General features: G+C 42.9%; 1 protein-coding gene across 1 annotated transcript in view; it reads right to left on the bottom strand.

The window, feature by feature from the left end:
* Positions 1-15,414, bottom strand: part of EGFLAM (EGF like, fibronectin type III and laminin G domains) — a 171,449-nt gene that overhangs the window by 94,366 nt on the left and 61,669 nt on the right. The window contains exons 5-6 of the mRNA XM_060007067.1: positions 14,468-14,585; positions 13,129-13,264 (exon numbers count right to left, since the gene is read on the bottom strand). Coding sequence (XP_059863050.1) covers positions 13,129-13,264; positions 14,468-14,585 — 254 coding nt within the window. The remainder of the gene's footprint in view (positions 1-13,128; positions 13,265-14,467; positions 14,586-15,414) is intronic.

The following is a 15,414-nucleotide window of genomic DNA, read 5'->3' on the forward strand; positions in this document are numbered from 1 at the left end:
CTTCACTCAACTCACAGTAGGAAATACATTTTTGTATAGCAACCCAATATACCTATTCATATATGTATACTATACGTATATGGCTCACATGTGAGTACAAAACTGAAAGAAAAGTTTCAAGAAAAAATACTTATCCATACTACGTTATTCCCTTTGCTATTTCCTCTTCTTTTCCTTTCTTTTCTTCTTTTTTTAAAAATTCTGATAAGAACCCACTAAGTTGATTTCACCACCCACTGAAGTGTTGTGACCCATAATTTGAAAAACACTGGACAAGAGGTTTTCCTTCTAGAATACCTTAGAGGGTGCTTCCAACTCTAGAACTCCAAGAATAAAGAAAACAGATTTTTTCAGCCATGAAGACAAATGTATGACTTACAGACAAATGTTCATAAAGTGGAAATGCAGCCTGTGAAACTCCAAGTATGCTCTAGATACATCATTCTCTAGAGCACTGTGTTTCAACATTTGTGAATGGTCCACGATAAGACATACATCGAACACTGTGACCCGGTACGCACCACAAATACACACACACAGCTGAAACACGAGTTTCACGAAATAATTCTTATTTTTATTACGTGTGATGCCTTCTGAAACTTTCTTTTCTGTTTCATTTTACTTTTGAAAACCTGTTGGTCAGGACCCCCTCAGCAGATTTCTTTACCTTCTAATGAGCCCACGGGCTGAGAACCCCTTCTCTAGAAAGTTCAAGCTGAGGTGGGGAGTCATATTCAAGCACGTTACAGACATGAACTAGGAAACTGGGCTAGGAATGGTTAAATCCGGCTAAGAAAATACTTCTGAGAGAGGAACTCGTTGGAGCAGAAAACAGCCCTCTTGGGGATCCACAGAACATCCGAATGGCCTTGACAGTGGAGGCCACTCTATAAGCCTGAGATGAAGGGGACCAAAAGCCTAATTACAGTACAACCAGAGATATGTGCGTCCTCCCTCCCTCGGTATGGGACCTAGCATTCCATGGTTTAATGTTTTCTGGAGGACCTTGGATTATTTGGAGGCTCCTTCCTTCAATATTTTCCTTCATGTTATTCCTTCTAAGCATCATTTCAGACACAGAATTGAAAAGATTCTTCTCTGGGTCCTCCTACCGCTTAAATCTGATTCTACCATTACACTGAATATACCACCTTCTAATGGAATTGTATATTTCTGTCTTCCCTACTAGGCTGTGAGCGCATTAACATGCTGATTGTCTTATTCATTTCCATGCTCCTTGGAATGTCTGCATGATCTTTCAAAATGCAAATACGATCAATTCCTTTTCTGCTTAACCCTTCCCATAGCTCCCTATTCCTGTCAGGACAAAAGGAGATCCTTTATAAAGGCTTTCCTGCTCCAAACCTTGCTTACCTACCCAGCCTTATCTCTCACTACACAGAGCTCCAGGCTTCTAAGCAAGTCCAAGAACATTTCCTTTTTGCCTCCAAGCCACTGCTTGAGCAGCTTCTTGTGGCCTGAGCCTTTTCACACTGCTTCCTCCCTCCCCTTGTGCCTGGTTATTGCTGATATGTCCTCCTTAGTTCCTGTAAGAAGCCTTCCCAGATTCCTTCAAAACTGGGTTAGATGTCAAGGCTGTGTTCCTCTAGGCCCCTGGCCCCCACCCCTGCCCGCAACACTCACAGCTCTGGACTCTGCTCACCTGCATTCCCCACTGGACTGTCCATGCAGAGGCAATAGCTGATTCACCCCGAAATCTCTTGCACATGCTTTGCACATGGAAGATACTCAATACATACATGTTTGGGTGAATGCATGCACATAGTAAGTATCCAGTAAAGGGTGAATTGAGCTGAATTCAAATATCTTCAAACTTAGACGTTAGCAGTAACACAATGCCCTAAACCAGCAGGTAGCAAACTTCAGCTGCCTGCCAGTTTTTGTAAATAAAGTTTTATTGAGACACAACCACAACTATTTGTTTAGGTATTGTCTAGGCTGCTTTCCTGCTACAAGGGCAGAGCTCAATAGTTGAGAAAAAGACCACATAGCTGGCAAAGCATAAAATATTTACTACCTGACCCTGCAGAAAAATTTGCCAACCCCTGGTCTAAGACAACAGTCTTGGACTTCCCTGGTGGCACAGTGGTTAAGAATCCACCTGCCAATGCAGGGGACAAGGGTTCGAGCCCTGGTCCGGGAAGATCCCACATGCTGCAGAGCAAATAAGCCCGTGCGCCACAACTACTGAGCCCGCGTGCCACAACTACTGAAGCCCACACGCCTAGAGCCAGTGCTCCGCAACAAGAGAAGCCACCACAATGAGAAGCCTGCGCACCGCAATGAAGAGTAGGCCCTGCTTGCCACAACTAGAGAAAGCGTGCGCGCAGCAATGAAGATCCAATGCAGACAAAAAAAAAAAAAAAAAAAAAACTGTTTAAGACAACAGTCTTTAACCTTGTTTGTGCTACTTTGACAGTCTGCAGAAATCTGTGAATCCCTTCTTGGAATAATATTTTTAAATGCATAAAATGCATAGGATCACAAAGGAAACCAGTTATACTAGAAACAATTATGAAAACAATAAAAAATTATGATATATTAATATACATACTTCTTCATTAACACATTAAATAACAATACTTAGCAATGGATTTAATAATTTCATAGTAGTGATAACCATAACTGGTATTTTGAGATATGTGCAACAATTGTAATGGGATAAGAACATATCTGTGATTCTAATAGTGACAAAGTCACAGGAATTGCTAATGCCACTGCAGTTCGTTGATTACATTCATATTTGAAGAAAACATTACATTTCAGTCGGTAAAACTAAGAGCGTAATTTTTGTCCAACGAAGTTCAGGGACCCCTCGCCTTCCATCCATGAGCCCCTTGGGGATCCACAGACTGCAGGGTAAGCACCCTGCTTTAAGATCCCATAGTTATCCAGGGTAAATACGCCAGGAGTGAAAGAAAACCTCATGCTCAGAAAGGCCTCCGAGTTTCTCTCAATTTTACAGACTTGGTGTTATGCAGGATTTGCTCTATACTAAAATGAATTGCAGAGGCAGTCCAAAAGCACTAAGTAATCACAGTTAAGAAAAAAAGAAAAAAGAAAGATGTATTATTTGACCTGCAGCTTCCAGCCGTATTTCTTTATTAATGAATTGGTTCCACCCAACCAAATGACAAACAGATGGATAGAATGGGGTAATGATAAGCTCAGCTAGCAATTTGTCCCTGATGGGGCAACTGGAGAGCACACTTTCATTTACAGTTTACAAATGGCTCCCAACACGGGTACACAAGAATTCAATTTGTGTCAACTCCCATCAGTCTGACCAGGGATATTACATCAGGAAAGCTCACGGTAGGAGGGACTGAAGCTTTAAGGGATCAATTTGCAGAACTGTAGGTCAAACTTCTGCAAAAACATTCAGAATCGCCCTTCCATTTGAGCCTGAATGGAGGAACTGGATGGCTACCAGAATTTCTGGGACTACATACCACTCTGGAAAGTGGTTCTGAGATTTTCAATTTGGAAACTAAAGGTAAGAAAAAGGAATTTTTCACAAAACACCACTTGTTAATATGCAATGTCAGCTGACACCCAAACAAGCCCACTTTTGCTTATTTCTAATTCTATTGTTGGCCGTAAGGAAGGCTTATACTTAAACAGCACAACTTCCTAAACAATTTCTTGAAAAGAAAGGGAGATTTTTGTTGCTGTTTTTTCCCATTCTCCTCAAAATTGATTAATTGTATAAGAACGATTCTTTAAATATATCAAGCTCTATAATTTTGGGCGGCAGGAAAACCAACACAGGGCTACATCACTGTTAAATATTGCAGCCATTTGCCCAGTTATTGCTATAAGTTCTAGTAAAACGCTATGAAAAAAGTTGGCAATTCACTTGCAGGTATGAAGGGCTCCGAAACACAAGTTATCATTCAATACGAAATAAAACCGCAAGGGTAGCTTTCAAGTTAGTCTTACACATTGGGTATTATCTGAAGCTTTACCACATACCACTATCCCTTTTATGATGAGAAAACAAAAGCAATAAGTAACTTTGGGTCAGGGGGAAGGAAAGGGGACGTGCTTGCAGATCCAGGTTGGATTCTGTCTGCCTTTTATTTCTGCAGTTTGTAAGGAATGATATTGGTTACTGCTGTGGCCTTGGAAATTAGCGGTAAAGGATTCATTCCATCTCCTGTGACTAGTAGGGCAATACGTTTCCATTACCACGGGGCTCAGGGTAAGGAAAAGAACTGACACTTAAAAATATTCTTCCATAAGCCACTCTTCTAAGTACTGTACAGACATCTATTTCTCTTCACAACCCTCCCGAGGTATCCACGATTATCATCCCTACTTTCCAGCCAAGGGAAGTAAGGCTCAGAGAGGTCAAGGATCTTGCGCAAGGGGGCAGCTAGCTGTCACTCTCTGGATGCAATCACATGACTGCCTGTATCCAAATGTTCTCCAGCACCTACTTGATGCGTGCTATGTTTACTTCATGTAGGTGCCATATTCCACAGAAGGGAGCTAGTCAAGACGTTGCCCTCATGTCCCGGCACGGAGGACAGACTTCGAACAAGTAATGAACTACAAGTGTGCTGAGTGTTGCTAGTAAGTGTCGCAGGTGTACCTAACCTAGTCTGAGGTGGTGGGCAGGGTTCAGGGCAGGCTTCCTGGAGGAAGTGGTACTTAAGCAGGGGAACTGAAGGATGACCAAGAGTTAACTAGGTAAAGAAGTAGAAGATATATCCTGGCAGAGTATAGCAAGCATAAAGACCTTTAGCCAAGAAAGAACATGGCTATAAAGGAAAGCAGGAAAGACCTATCATAAAAGCCTTAATAAGAACAGTTTGCATTGATTGAGCATTTACTGTATAACAGGTGCTATTCTGTGCATTTCGTGTGCATCAACTCGCTTTATCTCACAACAACTCGATGAGGTAAGTAAATCGTTATCCCCATTCTTCTGTCTGAGGCACAGAGAAGTTAAATAATGCAACTAAAACCTTATGGTTTAAAAGTGGTGGAGGCAAGGGTTGGGCCAGGAAGACAGGTCCAGAGCCCTGTGTAGTAAACCACCTATACTTCCTCACCTTTGTCACGAGGACAGAAAATCAGAGCCACCAGATTTTAGAGGTCAAGCAGTCCAGCCTTATTTCATATGTAAGGAAGCTTAAAACTGGAATCAAGCCATTTGTCCCCAGGATTAGAGGCCAGCTCAGAGCTGTGTCTTCTGATTCCACATTTGGACAAACTTAAACCTGAGAGACGATACCAAGCATTGGACTGTAAGTCTCGATTCTGAATGAAACACTTCTTTAACTTTCATAGCCTGTGCCCTTGACCATAAGTCATATCACATCATCCCTTAAAACTGTTCAAGGAAAATCCATAATCCGTTCAGCTTCCGCTCTGAATCCCACACTTGATCTTCATGTCAGTAACAGCCTTTGCAGGGTCACTTCTTAGGAGGAAACTAATTAAATTCATTTGTTACTTGTAGGCTGATGATGGGATGGAAAGACAGATGCCTTTTGACAAAAATATCAATTTGTAAAATAATTTTCAAAATTATTTTGAAATAATAATTTCAATGCACCACCCAGGTGTGCATGACCTTGAGATTCTCAAGTAAAACCAATACGTAGACATTGCAATCAGCTTAAAAGCAGCTCTGCATGAAGATGAATTTTGCAAGTCTTATTATGGAAGGCATCTGCAAGGGACCAGGGAATTATTTAGGCAGAAAGGTGTGAAAGGGAAAAGAAAGGAAGCATTGCTCTTTCGTATTTTTAGTATTAGTGTCTTGGGCTGAGATTTAGAGATCATTTCTTGACTTATCCCTAAAACACACAGAAATATTTTGAACTTTCACATGCACCCAAAATTAGCCTTGGTGGACTTTTTATTAAAAATTGCCACTGAAAGCTTTAATCTGCCCTTTCCAACAACTGACACTACAAAACTCTGAAGCAGTTTTAACCAATCAGGTTACACCTACAGAAAAGCTACAGTAAGTCCCTTACATACGAACCTTCAAGTTGGGAACTTTCAAAGATGCGAACGTGCATTCGCTTGTCCAATCATGTCAGTTAGTTCATGTGTCTGGAGTACATTGTCACATGCGTGCATCCTCTGCAAGTGGTTGTGCTTTTGTGTACTTAACCGTACAGTACTGTATAGAGACAGTAGTACAGTATCTTTATTTCAAGCCCAGGATGTCCGGAAGCAAGTGTTAAGGCAGCAGTGATATAGCTGGTACTACTGGACTTTTCAAGGTACTGTGCTGTAAGATTAAGAAATGTTTTATTCATTTCTTGTGTTTGTTTTTTATGTATTCTTTGTGTGAAAAGTATCATAAACCTATTACAGTACAGTACTATATAGCTGATTGTGTTAGTTGGGTACCTAGGATAACTTTGTTGGACTTACGAATAAATTGGACTTAACAAATGTGCTCTCAGAACGGAACTCATTCATGTGCAGGGGACTCAACTGTATAGGTAAGTTGAATGAGAACTATTTTCACCTTTAACCAACCTGATAGATAGCATATATGGAACACAGCACCCCAATGGAAACATTACTGGTAAGGACTATGTGTCCAGGCCTTCGGGTTTTCATTGCCACCATAGTATATATTTTTCACTTATGAGAAAAGCACTTACCCTGGGGAAATTCTTAGGCAGAAGGAGGAAAGTTTCTCAGATATTTATAGACAAAATATTTTAAAACATAGGTAGCTATATTTATGCTTGGTTCTTATTTTAATGAACACTAAGATTGTTGCCCACAAAGAAATTTCCAGTATCACTTTAGAAATAAAATATTCTTCCTGGGACTTCCCTGGTGGCGCAGTGGTTAAGAATCCGCCTGCCAATGCAGGGGACACGGGTTCGAGCCCTGGTCCGAGAAGATCCCACGTGCCGCGGAGCAACTAAGCCGGTGTGCCACAACTACTGAGCCTGCGCTCTAGAGCCCGCAAGCCACAACTACTGAGCCCACGTGCCACAACTACTGAAGCCCACGCACCTGGAGCCCGTGCTCTGCAACAAGAGAAGCCACCACAATGAGAAGCCCGTGGACCAAAGAGTAGCCCCCGCTCGCCACACCTAGAGAAAGCCCGCGTGCAGCAACGAAGACCCAACAGCAGGCAAAAAATATATACATATATATTCTTCCTACTTCGAATGTATGTTTTTTCTGTTTTAGAAAAGCAGGAAGAAAAAGTTTTAAAAACATTGCGAAATATGTTACAGCTTGCAGGCTTACTTAGAATTTGCCTCTTCAAATCTTTTCTACACTGATTAAAAATTTTAAATCTACTGTAAATAAGGAAGTTGATGAATAGTCCCCAGGCCAACTTCGGGAGAAATTATGAAGATTACTCTCATCCTGCCTGAGCCAGAGACCAAGTCTACTCTCTGATACAATCACTGAGAGCACCCTTTCAAGGTGCTCACCCTGTGGGCATCCTCCATTTTACAGGAGGCAGAAGCTGGAAGAAGAACAAAAATTTGCTTAGTCCTAAGCCCATGGCCTAAGACAGCATCACAAACACATGGAATGTCCACCCAAAATATGAACAACACTAGCGAGTAAGCAGTCAGTACCCCACACCCTGGTCTAGTGTAATTTTTCAGGTTAATCTCTTATTAGCCAGTTACATAGTTCCTTAAAAGTTTTCTGAGACTATTTCCCAACAACGCCTTTGACACCATCATCCTCACTGAATAAGGGCAACTGATGAATAAGCACCTACCAAGACAGAGGACTGGAACCTAATCCAGCGACAGAACTCAGACAAGAACTTCACATTCAGGTGGGTGACATCTGAGGAGAACTTCTGGCAATACACTGATTTCTACAATTTCCTAGCCTTGGCCTGTCAAAGGCCTGCCTCTGGGATAGGAAAAGACACTTTTGGCTCACCCAGAGACCTGTCACAGGTGTTTGTGTACACAGTAGGCATCTGGGCAAAAAGAATTCAATGTTAAACATTAAACAGCCCTCTCTGGGAAAAATAGATAACTGTAGGCCCCCAAAGCTTTTCACACTGACTGCAGTTTCTGATTTAGAGCCCAGGAAAGCTCTCTTTAAACACATATCCTCAGGCTCTCAACTGAAATGGGATAGACTCTGAGATGTTTACAAACGAATGTGGGGATTTATTTTGCAGCCAAACATTAAATGCTGCGAGAGCTTCCTTTCTGGAGTAACAGCCAACAGCAGCCTAAGATGAGGCTTCCCGTTTCCCCAGCCAGCAGCGCTCCAGGTGGGCGGAGTCCAGCATTCCATCTCTGAAGGCCGGTCACAGACATGAAGGGGACATGGGGTTTTGTAGAAAGAGCACCGGGCTGGAAGTCGAGAGAGTTCAGTTCTAATTTTAATTTTGTCCCTAACCAGTCATTTTACCTTGGCAAAGCAACTTAAGCAATTGAGTCCCAATTTCTTTCTTTGTAAAGGGGCAAGAGTGGTAGGGAGGGAAGGAAATAAACAGCTATTGAATGTCTACTATGTATAAACACTTTATGAAGGCTATGAACAATAACCCTGCTATGAGGGTCACATGAACTTGATGTTACAGATGAGGAAATGGAGGTCCTGAGATTAAATAACTTGACCGAGGTTACATATTCTGGAAGAGATAGCAGGAGCAGAATTCCTAGTATAGGGGCTGGAGCCAGGAGCTGGCTTTCCTTATGCTACCATGTTCCATTTGGAACACCAAGATATCCAAGAGTTCTAAATATGAAGACATCTACAATGTCTCCAGGACACTGTAGAGGTATATTTGTTAAGATAAACAGATATAACAAATATTTAACAGTTTGTTAAAATGGTATATACTTTTAAAATATTTATACATAAGAATTTAGGGTCTGAGTCCCTCAAATGTTAGAGGTTTGAATGTTAAGATGTATTTTTGTTGGAGAAGAATTAAAATTGTTAAATGTAGGTACATAACACCCATATATACCTCCTTTTCCTTAGCTTGGTTTTTGACATGTACATGTCAAAAGAGCTTTGTAGAAAGCTGTTTCTCATATGTGATTTCACTTGATCCTCCTAATGAGGACACGCTATAAGGCTGCAAGAAGTTATCACCCATATTTTGCATTGTAAGGACATTGTCGTCAATGCCTCTGGGGCCTGTGTCACCTCCCCTTCTCCCAGTTCTGATTTCAGCTGCGGCTGTCATGTGGAGAGTTTCATGTGAGCTCAACTTGCCTCGCAAGACCAGCATCGAACCTCAAGCACATGCCGTGCTCACAACACTCCTCCTTCTTCCCTGGACCTGCCTCCTTAATCCAAGGGCCAGCAGAGCCTAGAAGGGTGGGAAGTTGTACCTCGGGGGGAAACGTTCAATCAACAAAAAGAGGACAGAAGCCAGCGCATAAATGGCTCTTGCCTTTTTTTTTTTTTTTTAAACATCTTTATCGGGGTATAATTGCTTTACAATGGTGTGTTAGTTTCTGCTTTATAACAAAGTGAATCAGTTATACATATACATATGTTCCCATATGTCTTCCCTCTTGCGTCTCCCTCCCTCCCACCCTCCCTATCCCACCCCTCCAGGTGGTCACAAAGCACCGAGCTGATCTCCCTGTGCTATGCGGCTGCTTCCCACTAGCGATCTACCTTACGTTTGTTAGTGTATATATGTCCGTGCCTCTCTCTCACTTTGTCACAGCATACCCTTCCCCCTCCCCATATCCTCAAGTCCGTTCTCCAGTAGGTCTGTGTCTTTATTCCTGTCTTACCCCTAGGTTCTTCATGACATTTTTTTCCCTAAATTCCATATATATGTGTTAGCATACGGTATTTGTCTTTCTCTTTCTGACTTACTTCACTCTGTATGACAGACTCTAGGTCTATCCACCTCATTACAAATAGCTCAATTTCGTTTCTTTTTATGGCTGAGTAATATTCCATTGTATATATGTGCCACATCTTCTTTATCCATTCATCCGATGATGGGCACTTAGGTTGTTTCCATCTCCGGGCTATTGTAAATAGAGCTGCAATGAACATTTTGGTACATGACTCTTTTTGAATTTTGGTTTTCTCAGGGTATATGCCCAGTAGTGGGATTGCTGGGTCATATGGTAGTTCTATTTGTAGTTTTTTAAGGAACCTCCATACTGTTCTCCATAGTGGCTGAACCAATTCACATTCCCACCAGCAGTGCAAGAGTGTTCCCTTTTCTCCACACCCTCTCCAGCATTTATTGTTTCTAGATTTTTTGATGATGGCCATTCTGACTGGTGTGAGATGATATCTCATTGTAGTTTTGATTTGCAAACAAGACCAAAAGACAACACTCAGAATGGGAGAAAATATTTGCAAATGAAGCAACTGACAAAGGATTAATCTCCAAAATTTACAAGCAGCTCATACAGCTCAATAACAAAAAAACAAACAACCCAATCCAAAAATGGGCAGAAGACCTAAATAGATATTTCTCCAAAGAAGATATACAGATTGCCAACAAACACATGAAAGAATGCTCAACATCATTAATCATTAGAGAAATTGCTCTTGCCTTTTTGATAGGCAAATTAGAGAGGAATTCTGTGTGCTCCAGAGAGATCTCCATAGAATTAAGCCCCTACAGAGGCCCCCATTGCCTGCAGAAGTGACTTCTGTAACACACAGTCATATGTCCTCCATCCCTCACCCAACCTTCTCATTCCTGCTTCCAAATAAAATAAACTACTTGCACCCAAGTTCTTGTAAAACGCTCTCCTTTTGGGGACCCTAAACTATGTGAGGCACTGAGACTACAGAGGTGAAGTGACTTGCACAGGGCCCCCTGCTGGCAGTAGAGGAAGCAGCAAGCACTCCCTTCCAGTTCTGGCTCTAAATCCATCTCATTTTCTACTTTCAGTTGTACACACAGGTTAAGAAACTGCAATTTCCACCTTTTGCCAATATGCCAGACTGAAGTTTAAGAAAGAAATACATGTTTTACCACAAAATTCATGATTCACTTTGTTATAAAGCAGAAACTAACACACTACTATAAAGCAATTATACTCCAATAAAGATGTTAAAAAATAAAATAGTAGGGCTTCCCTGGTGGTGCAGTGGTTGAGAGTCCGCCTGCCGATGCAGGGGACACAGGTTCGTGCCCCGGTCCGGGAAGATCCCACATGCCGTGGAGCGGCTGGGCCCGTGAGCCATGGCCGCTGAGCCTGCGCATCCGGAGCCTGTGCTCCGCAACGGGAGAGGCCCCAACAGTGAGAGGTCCGCATACCGAAAAATAAATAAATAAATAAAATTAAATAATAATAAAATAAAATAGTAAATGATAACCGTCATCTTTGCTGAGGGTCACACAGATGACCTGCTGGGCTACTATGAAAAACACTGCCCAGTTTTCAAAATTTTAAAGTACTACATTTTGCTTTGCTGATGTTAGACAAGTAAATTAGAAATGTTAAGTTTCACTCCAAGTTTTACAGATGAGAAAGCTGAAGTTTTAGGACTTTCCACTGTTGCAGTTTAACTACTTTTGGAACCAGGCTTAGAATCTTTTCTACTCCAGACACATTCCAGGCTTTGCCTACCAAATTTGTTCAACAAAGGATTGTAGATTATCCTCACTGAAGGGCATTGGTCTGGAGCTTGGCTGGGGGCATCTTTTATTTATTTATTTTTTAATTTTCCCAGCATCTGCTCCTCCCTTTTCCATTAATTGCACAACTTCGCTTTGAGGAACCAACCCTCTTGAACTCTCAGTCTGTGTACTTCAGGCCTGAATGACCCACCAGTCTTTAGTTCCAGAGCTCAGAATATGACGCGTATCTGCCCAGTCAGTGTACTCTTCTCCTTGGCCGCAGTGATTGGCTCAGCGAATGAAGAGGGACCAGAGCCTGGCCAGCTAGAATGAATACTGAGACTCTACTGTGTCCCCTGAGAAAGAGCCACTCCTTTCCAGTGGGGAGCTGAGCTAGTAGACAGCAAGCCTTCAGTGCCTGGTGGCCATCTTGCCACCATACTGGAAAAGCCTGAAACTAAAGCCAATAAAGGGGGGAGCAGAGCACAGAGATGGATGGAGACAGACTGCGGATGCGATACAGAACTGGTCTTCCCCAAATTTAGAGTCGTCACAGGACTTGACACTCATAGGGGCCAATACATTACGGTCTCATCTTCTTTCAAGATCCTGCCACTTGCAATTCAATAAGTCCTGCCTGAAACAAGCTCTGTACTCAAGCATTAAAGAGACTCAGTGCAGTACTTCTCTGAAGAAACAAATATCTACTACCAAAAAATAGGCTAGGAAGTCAAGAAACAGAAGCAGACCTAATGAAATCATGGCAGAATCCTTTGCCTCAGCTTCAGAGAGCCTAGGAATGAGGTGCTGAGCAAGGCTTTACGAATCCATGAAGCAACCGGCCTCAGACAAACCCAATCACCTTTAATGTAGAGAACAACGTCGTTTCATCAGCTAGGTGCTTCGATTCAAAAGTCAACTGCAACTAGAGTTCAGAGGAAGAGCCCTAGCTGGGGAATAACTTTTGCTCATTGGTTGGGTGGGTGTTTTTTTGGTTTTGTTCTTGCTTAAAATTACACAGCAGCATTGAGAATCCAGGTTTTTACATCTGTAAGTTCTTAGAAGAACTTCTAATCACTCTTCTGCCACTGATAAGCTGACTATGAGAGCTGGAGAGGTAGACAAGAGAAAAAAGCTGAAACCAAAACAAGAAACTTTCCCCACGGCGATATGGATGCAAAGGCAACAATGCATTGCACGTGTTTTTAAAGGTTTTTTTTCCTCTCCCTCGAGAAACGTCACCATCAAATATATACTTCAGACATAATGTTTCAAAGCCAGGGAGGCAAGTTTTGAGCTTGAAATGCAGGCAGGCTGGCAGTGGGTCCCTCTGGAGTTTTCAGAGCCTAGGACAGTGTGACTGTGGCGGGGAAGTGGGGAAGAGGTCAGGTGGGTACAGACAGGTTAACCAGATGACCCACCATCAAAGAGGGCTGGGGACAGGTGCTGGCCCAAGGCAGAGTATAAATATAGGCCTCTTTGTCGTCTCTTAAATTCACAGGCGGTGGAGTCTTCTATCGTGTTTGGAATGACTGAGGTCAGTACGTTTGGCTTCTGAATGTGACCCACTAACTTACCTGATGAATTCCACAGAATAGTACTGAATAGGGGAGCTTCCTTCACTCTCTCCAGGTTTCCAAGATAGGGCCACCTCGGAATCAGAAACCACAGTGACGTGCAGCTGCTGAGGTGCTCCTGGAAGCAGGCAGGAATCTAGGCAGGACAGCGAACAACTAGAGTTGGCTGTGGTCTTCGCTGCTGGAGAGGTTTCATGTATAAAAAAACGTGTGCTTTCTACAGCCTAAACACCTCTGTTCAGAACTGCCTCACCCTCCAAACCAAACAAACACACACACACAAAATCACAACTGGATTCATGGAAGGTTTGTCAATGAGAGCTGGTCTTCCCTTCTCCTCAAGCACCCCAGGCTGGAAATCCAACTACATCGTGTCCAGACTATGGACCCCAGGACACACAATGATGTGTACCCTTTAGAACCTCTGTTAGCATGTCGGAATTGATGTTTACCTACAAGGAAAATTAAATGCTTAGCGTTACTGTCACTTACTTTCAATTCTTTTGTGTACCCTTCCTACCCCCTATCATCAGAATACATATCAATGGTAGGACAGTTGGAAAAAGCCTTATGGGTAAAGATGTAGAATGATTCTATCACCCCAAGGTAACTGCTGTTACTATCTTCATATCTAGACTTTCACATTTCCCAGCCTTCCTTTATTGCTTCGGCCAGAAGTATTTTTTCTGCCTTCTCTTCCTAGCAAAACCCTATGCAGGTTTCAAACACCGGGCCAAAGATATGGTTCTTTCTGAAACGCTCCCTGAGCCTTGGGGTGGAGAACGCGCTCCTTCTGAGTGCTTCCAGAGCCAGCTGGGCGGACCTCGGATGCACTGGATCTACCTGCCTACCATGTGCCTCTCCCTCCACAAGGAGCTCCTATGAGCAACGATGTCTTCAAGCCACTTTTGTCCCCCAGTGTCCAGCGCAGACCACCTCAATGAGCCTTTGTTGGGTTCCGCTGGCCGCTAAGATCTCTTCTCGCACTCCCCTTCCTCGCCTTCTTAACTCTCACTTACTTAATTCCCACTTAGCAGTCATGTCCTCAGGGAGTCCTTATCGAACCCCTATATCGGATCTTACAACGGAAGATCTTACAGCGCCATGGGAAGTACTTCTCACTATCCGCGGCCACACGTTAGTTAGATAATGTCCTGACCCACGCCACTCAGTTCTGAGAGGGCAGGGGCTGTGCCTGTTTTTGTTCACCGCTGAATTCCCAGAGCCTAGCATAGCACAGTGCCTGATACACAGTAGGTCCTCACTGATATACTGAATGAAGGAATGAATGAATAGCACCCATCACTTTCTTCTTATTAATGAATTGAACGCATTTTACCTTGGAGCAAAGTGGTAATGTGCCGAGGAGAGCTAAGCCGCCCTTTGCCAGTCTGGCTGTAAGCTGCCACGCTTACTCGGTATTCAGTGCCCGGTTTCAAATCTCCGATCACTTCCTCCTGTCAATGACCAAACAGGAAATGTGTCAATGATCAGAAGTTCTTTTGAGGCAAACCAGACAATCTCATGAGGGTTGCATCTTGAGGCCCCTGTGAAATTTGCTTGGGAGATTGTTTTGTTTTCTCTAGGATTGGCCAAGTTTTTTAATTTGCAAAGAGGAAAACACCATGACATATTTCCCAAGACTAATGAATTATCCTTTATTGGAATCAATGCACTGTCATAGGACTGGGACTCATGTCGCTCATAGCATCTGAGTTCTTCAGTGAGAGTACTAGGCTGCTGGAATTCAGGTAACAATCTTTTCCAGGGTTAGAATCCCCCAGTTCTTTCTTTCCATTGGCATATCACAGATGCTCAGGGACTAGCCACGACAGCAAATTGAGGTTCTTGATTTATATCCACAAAGTAGGGACTCAAGACTTTGGCTCTCAAATTTTAAACTGCCTCAGAATCACCAGGAGGGCTTCTTAAAACAAATTGCTAAGCCTGGCCTGCAAAGTTTCAGATTCAGTAAATCTGGGAAGGGGTCTGAAAATTTGCATTCCTAATTCCCAAGTGAGGCTGCTGGTGATTTCATCAACGCCCACATTGAGAACCACTAGGACTGACGATGGAAGTGTGTGTGAACTTCACCTGCACAAACAGCCTAGACCAAAAAGTCCCAGCTGAAGATGACTTGCCCCATCTTGAGACTACAGTACCAAATAGTAAGTGGGAGCCTGGTGCCCCTGGTCCCAGTACACTGTAGTGGAAAGGATACTGACTTTGGAATCAGTCAGTCCTGGGCTTGAATTCTGACTCTGCCACTTATTGCTAGCTATGGCC

The sequence above is a fragment of the Delphinus delphis genome, chromosome 3 (genome assembly GCF_949987515.2).
Source record: "Delphinus delphis chromosome 3, mDelDel1.2, whole genome shotgun sequence".
NCBI lineage: Eukaryota > Metazoa > Chordata > Mammalia > Artiodactyla > Delphinidae > Delphinus > Delphinus delphis.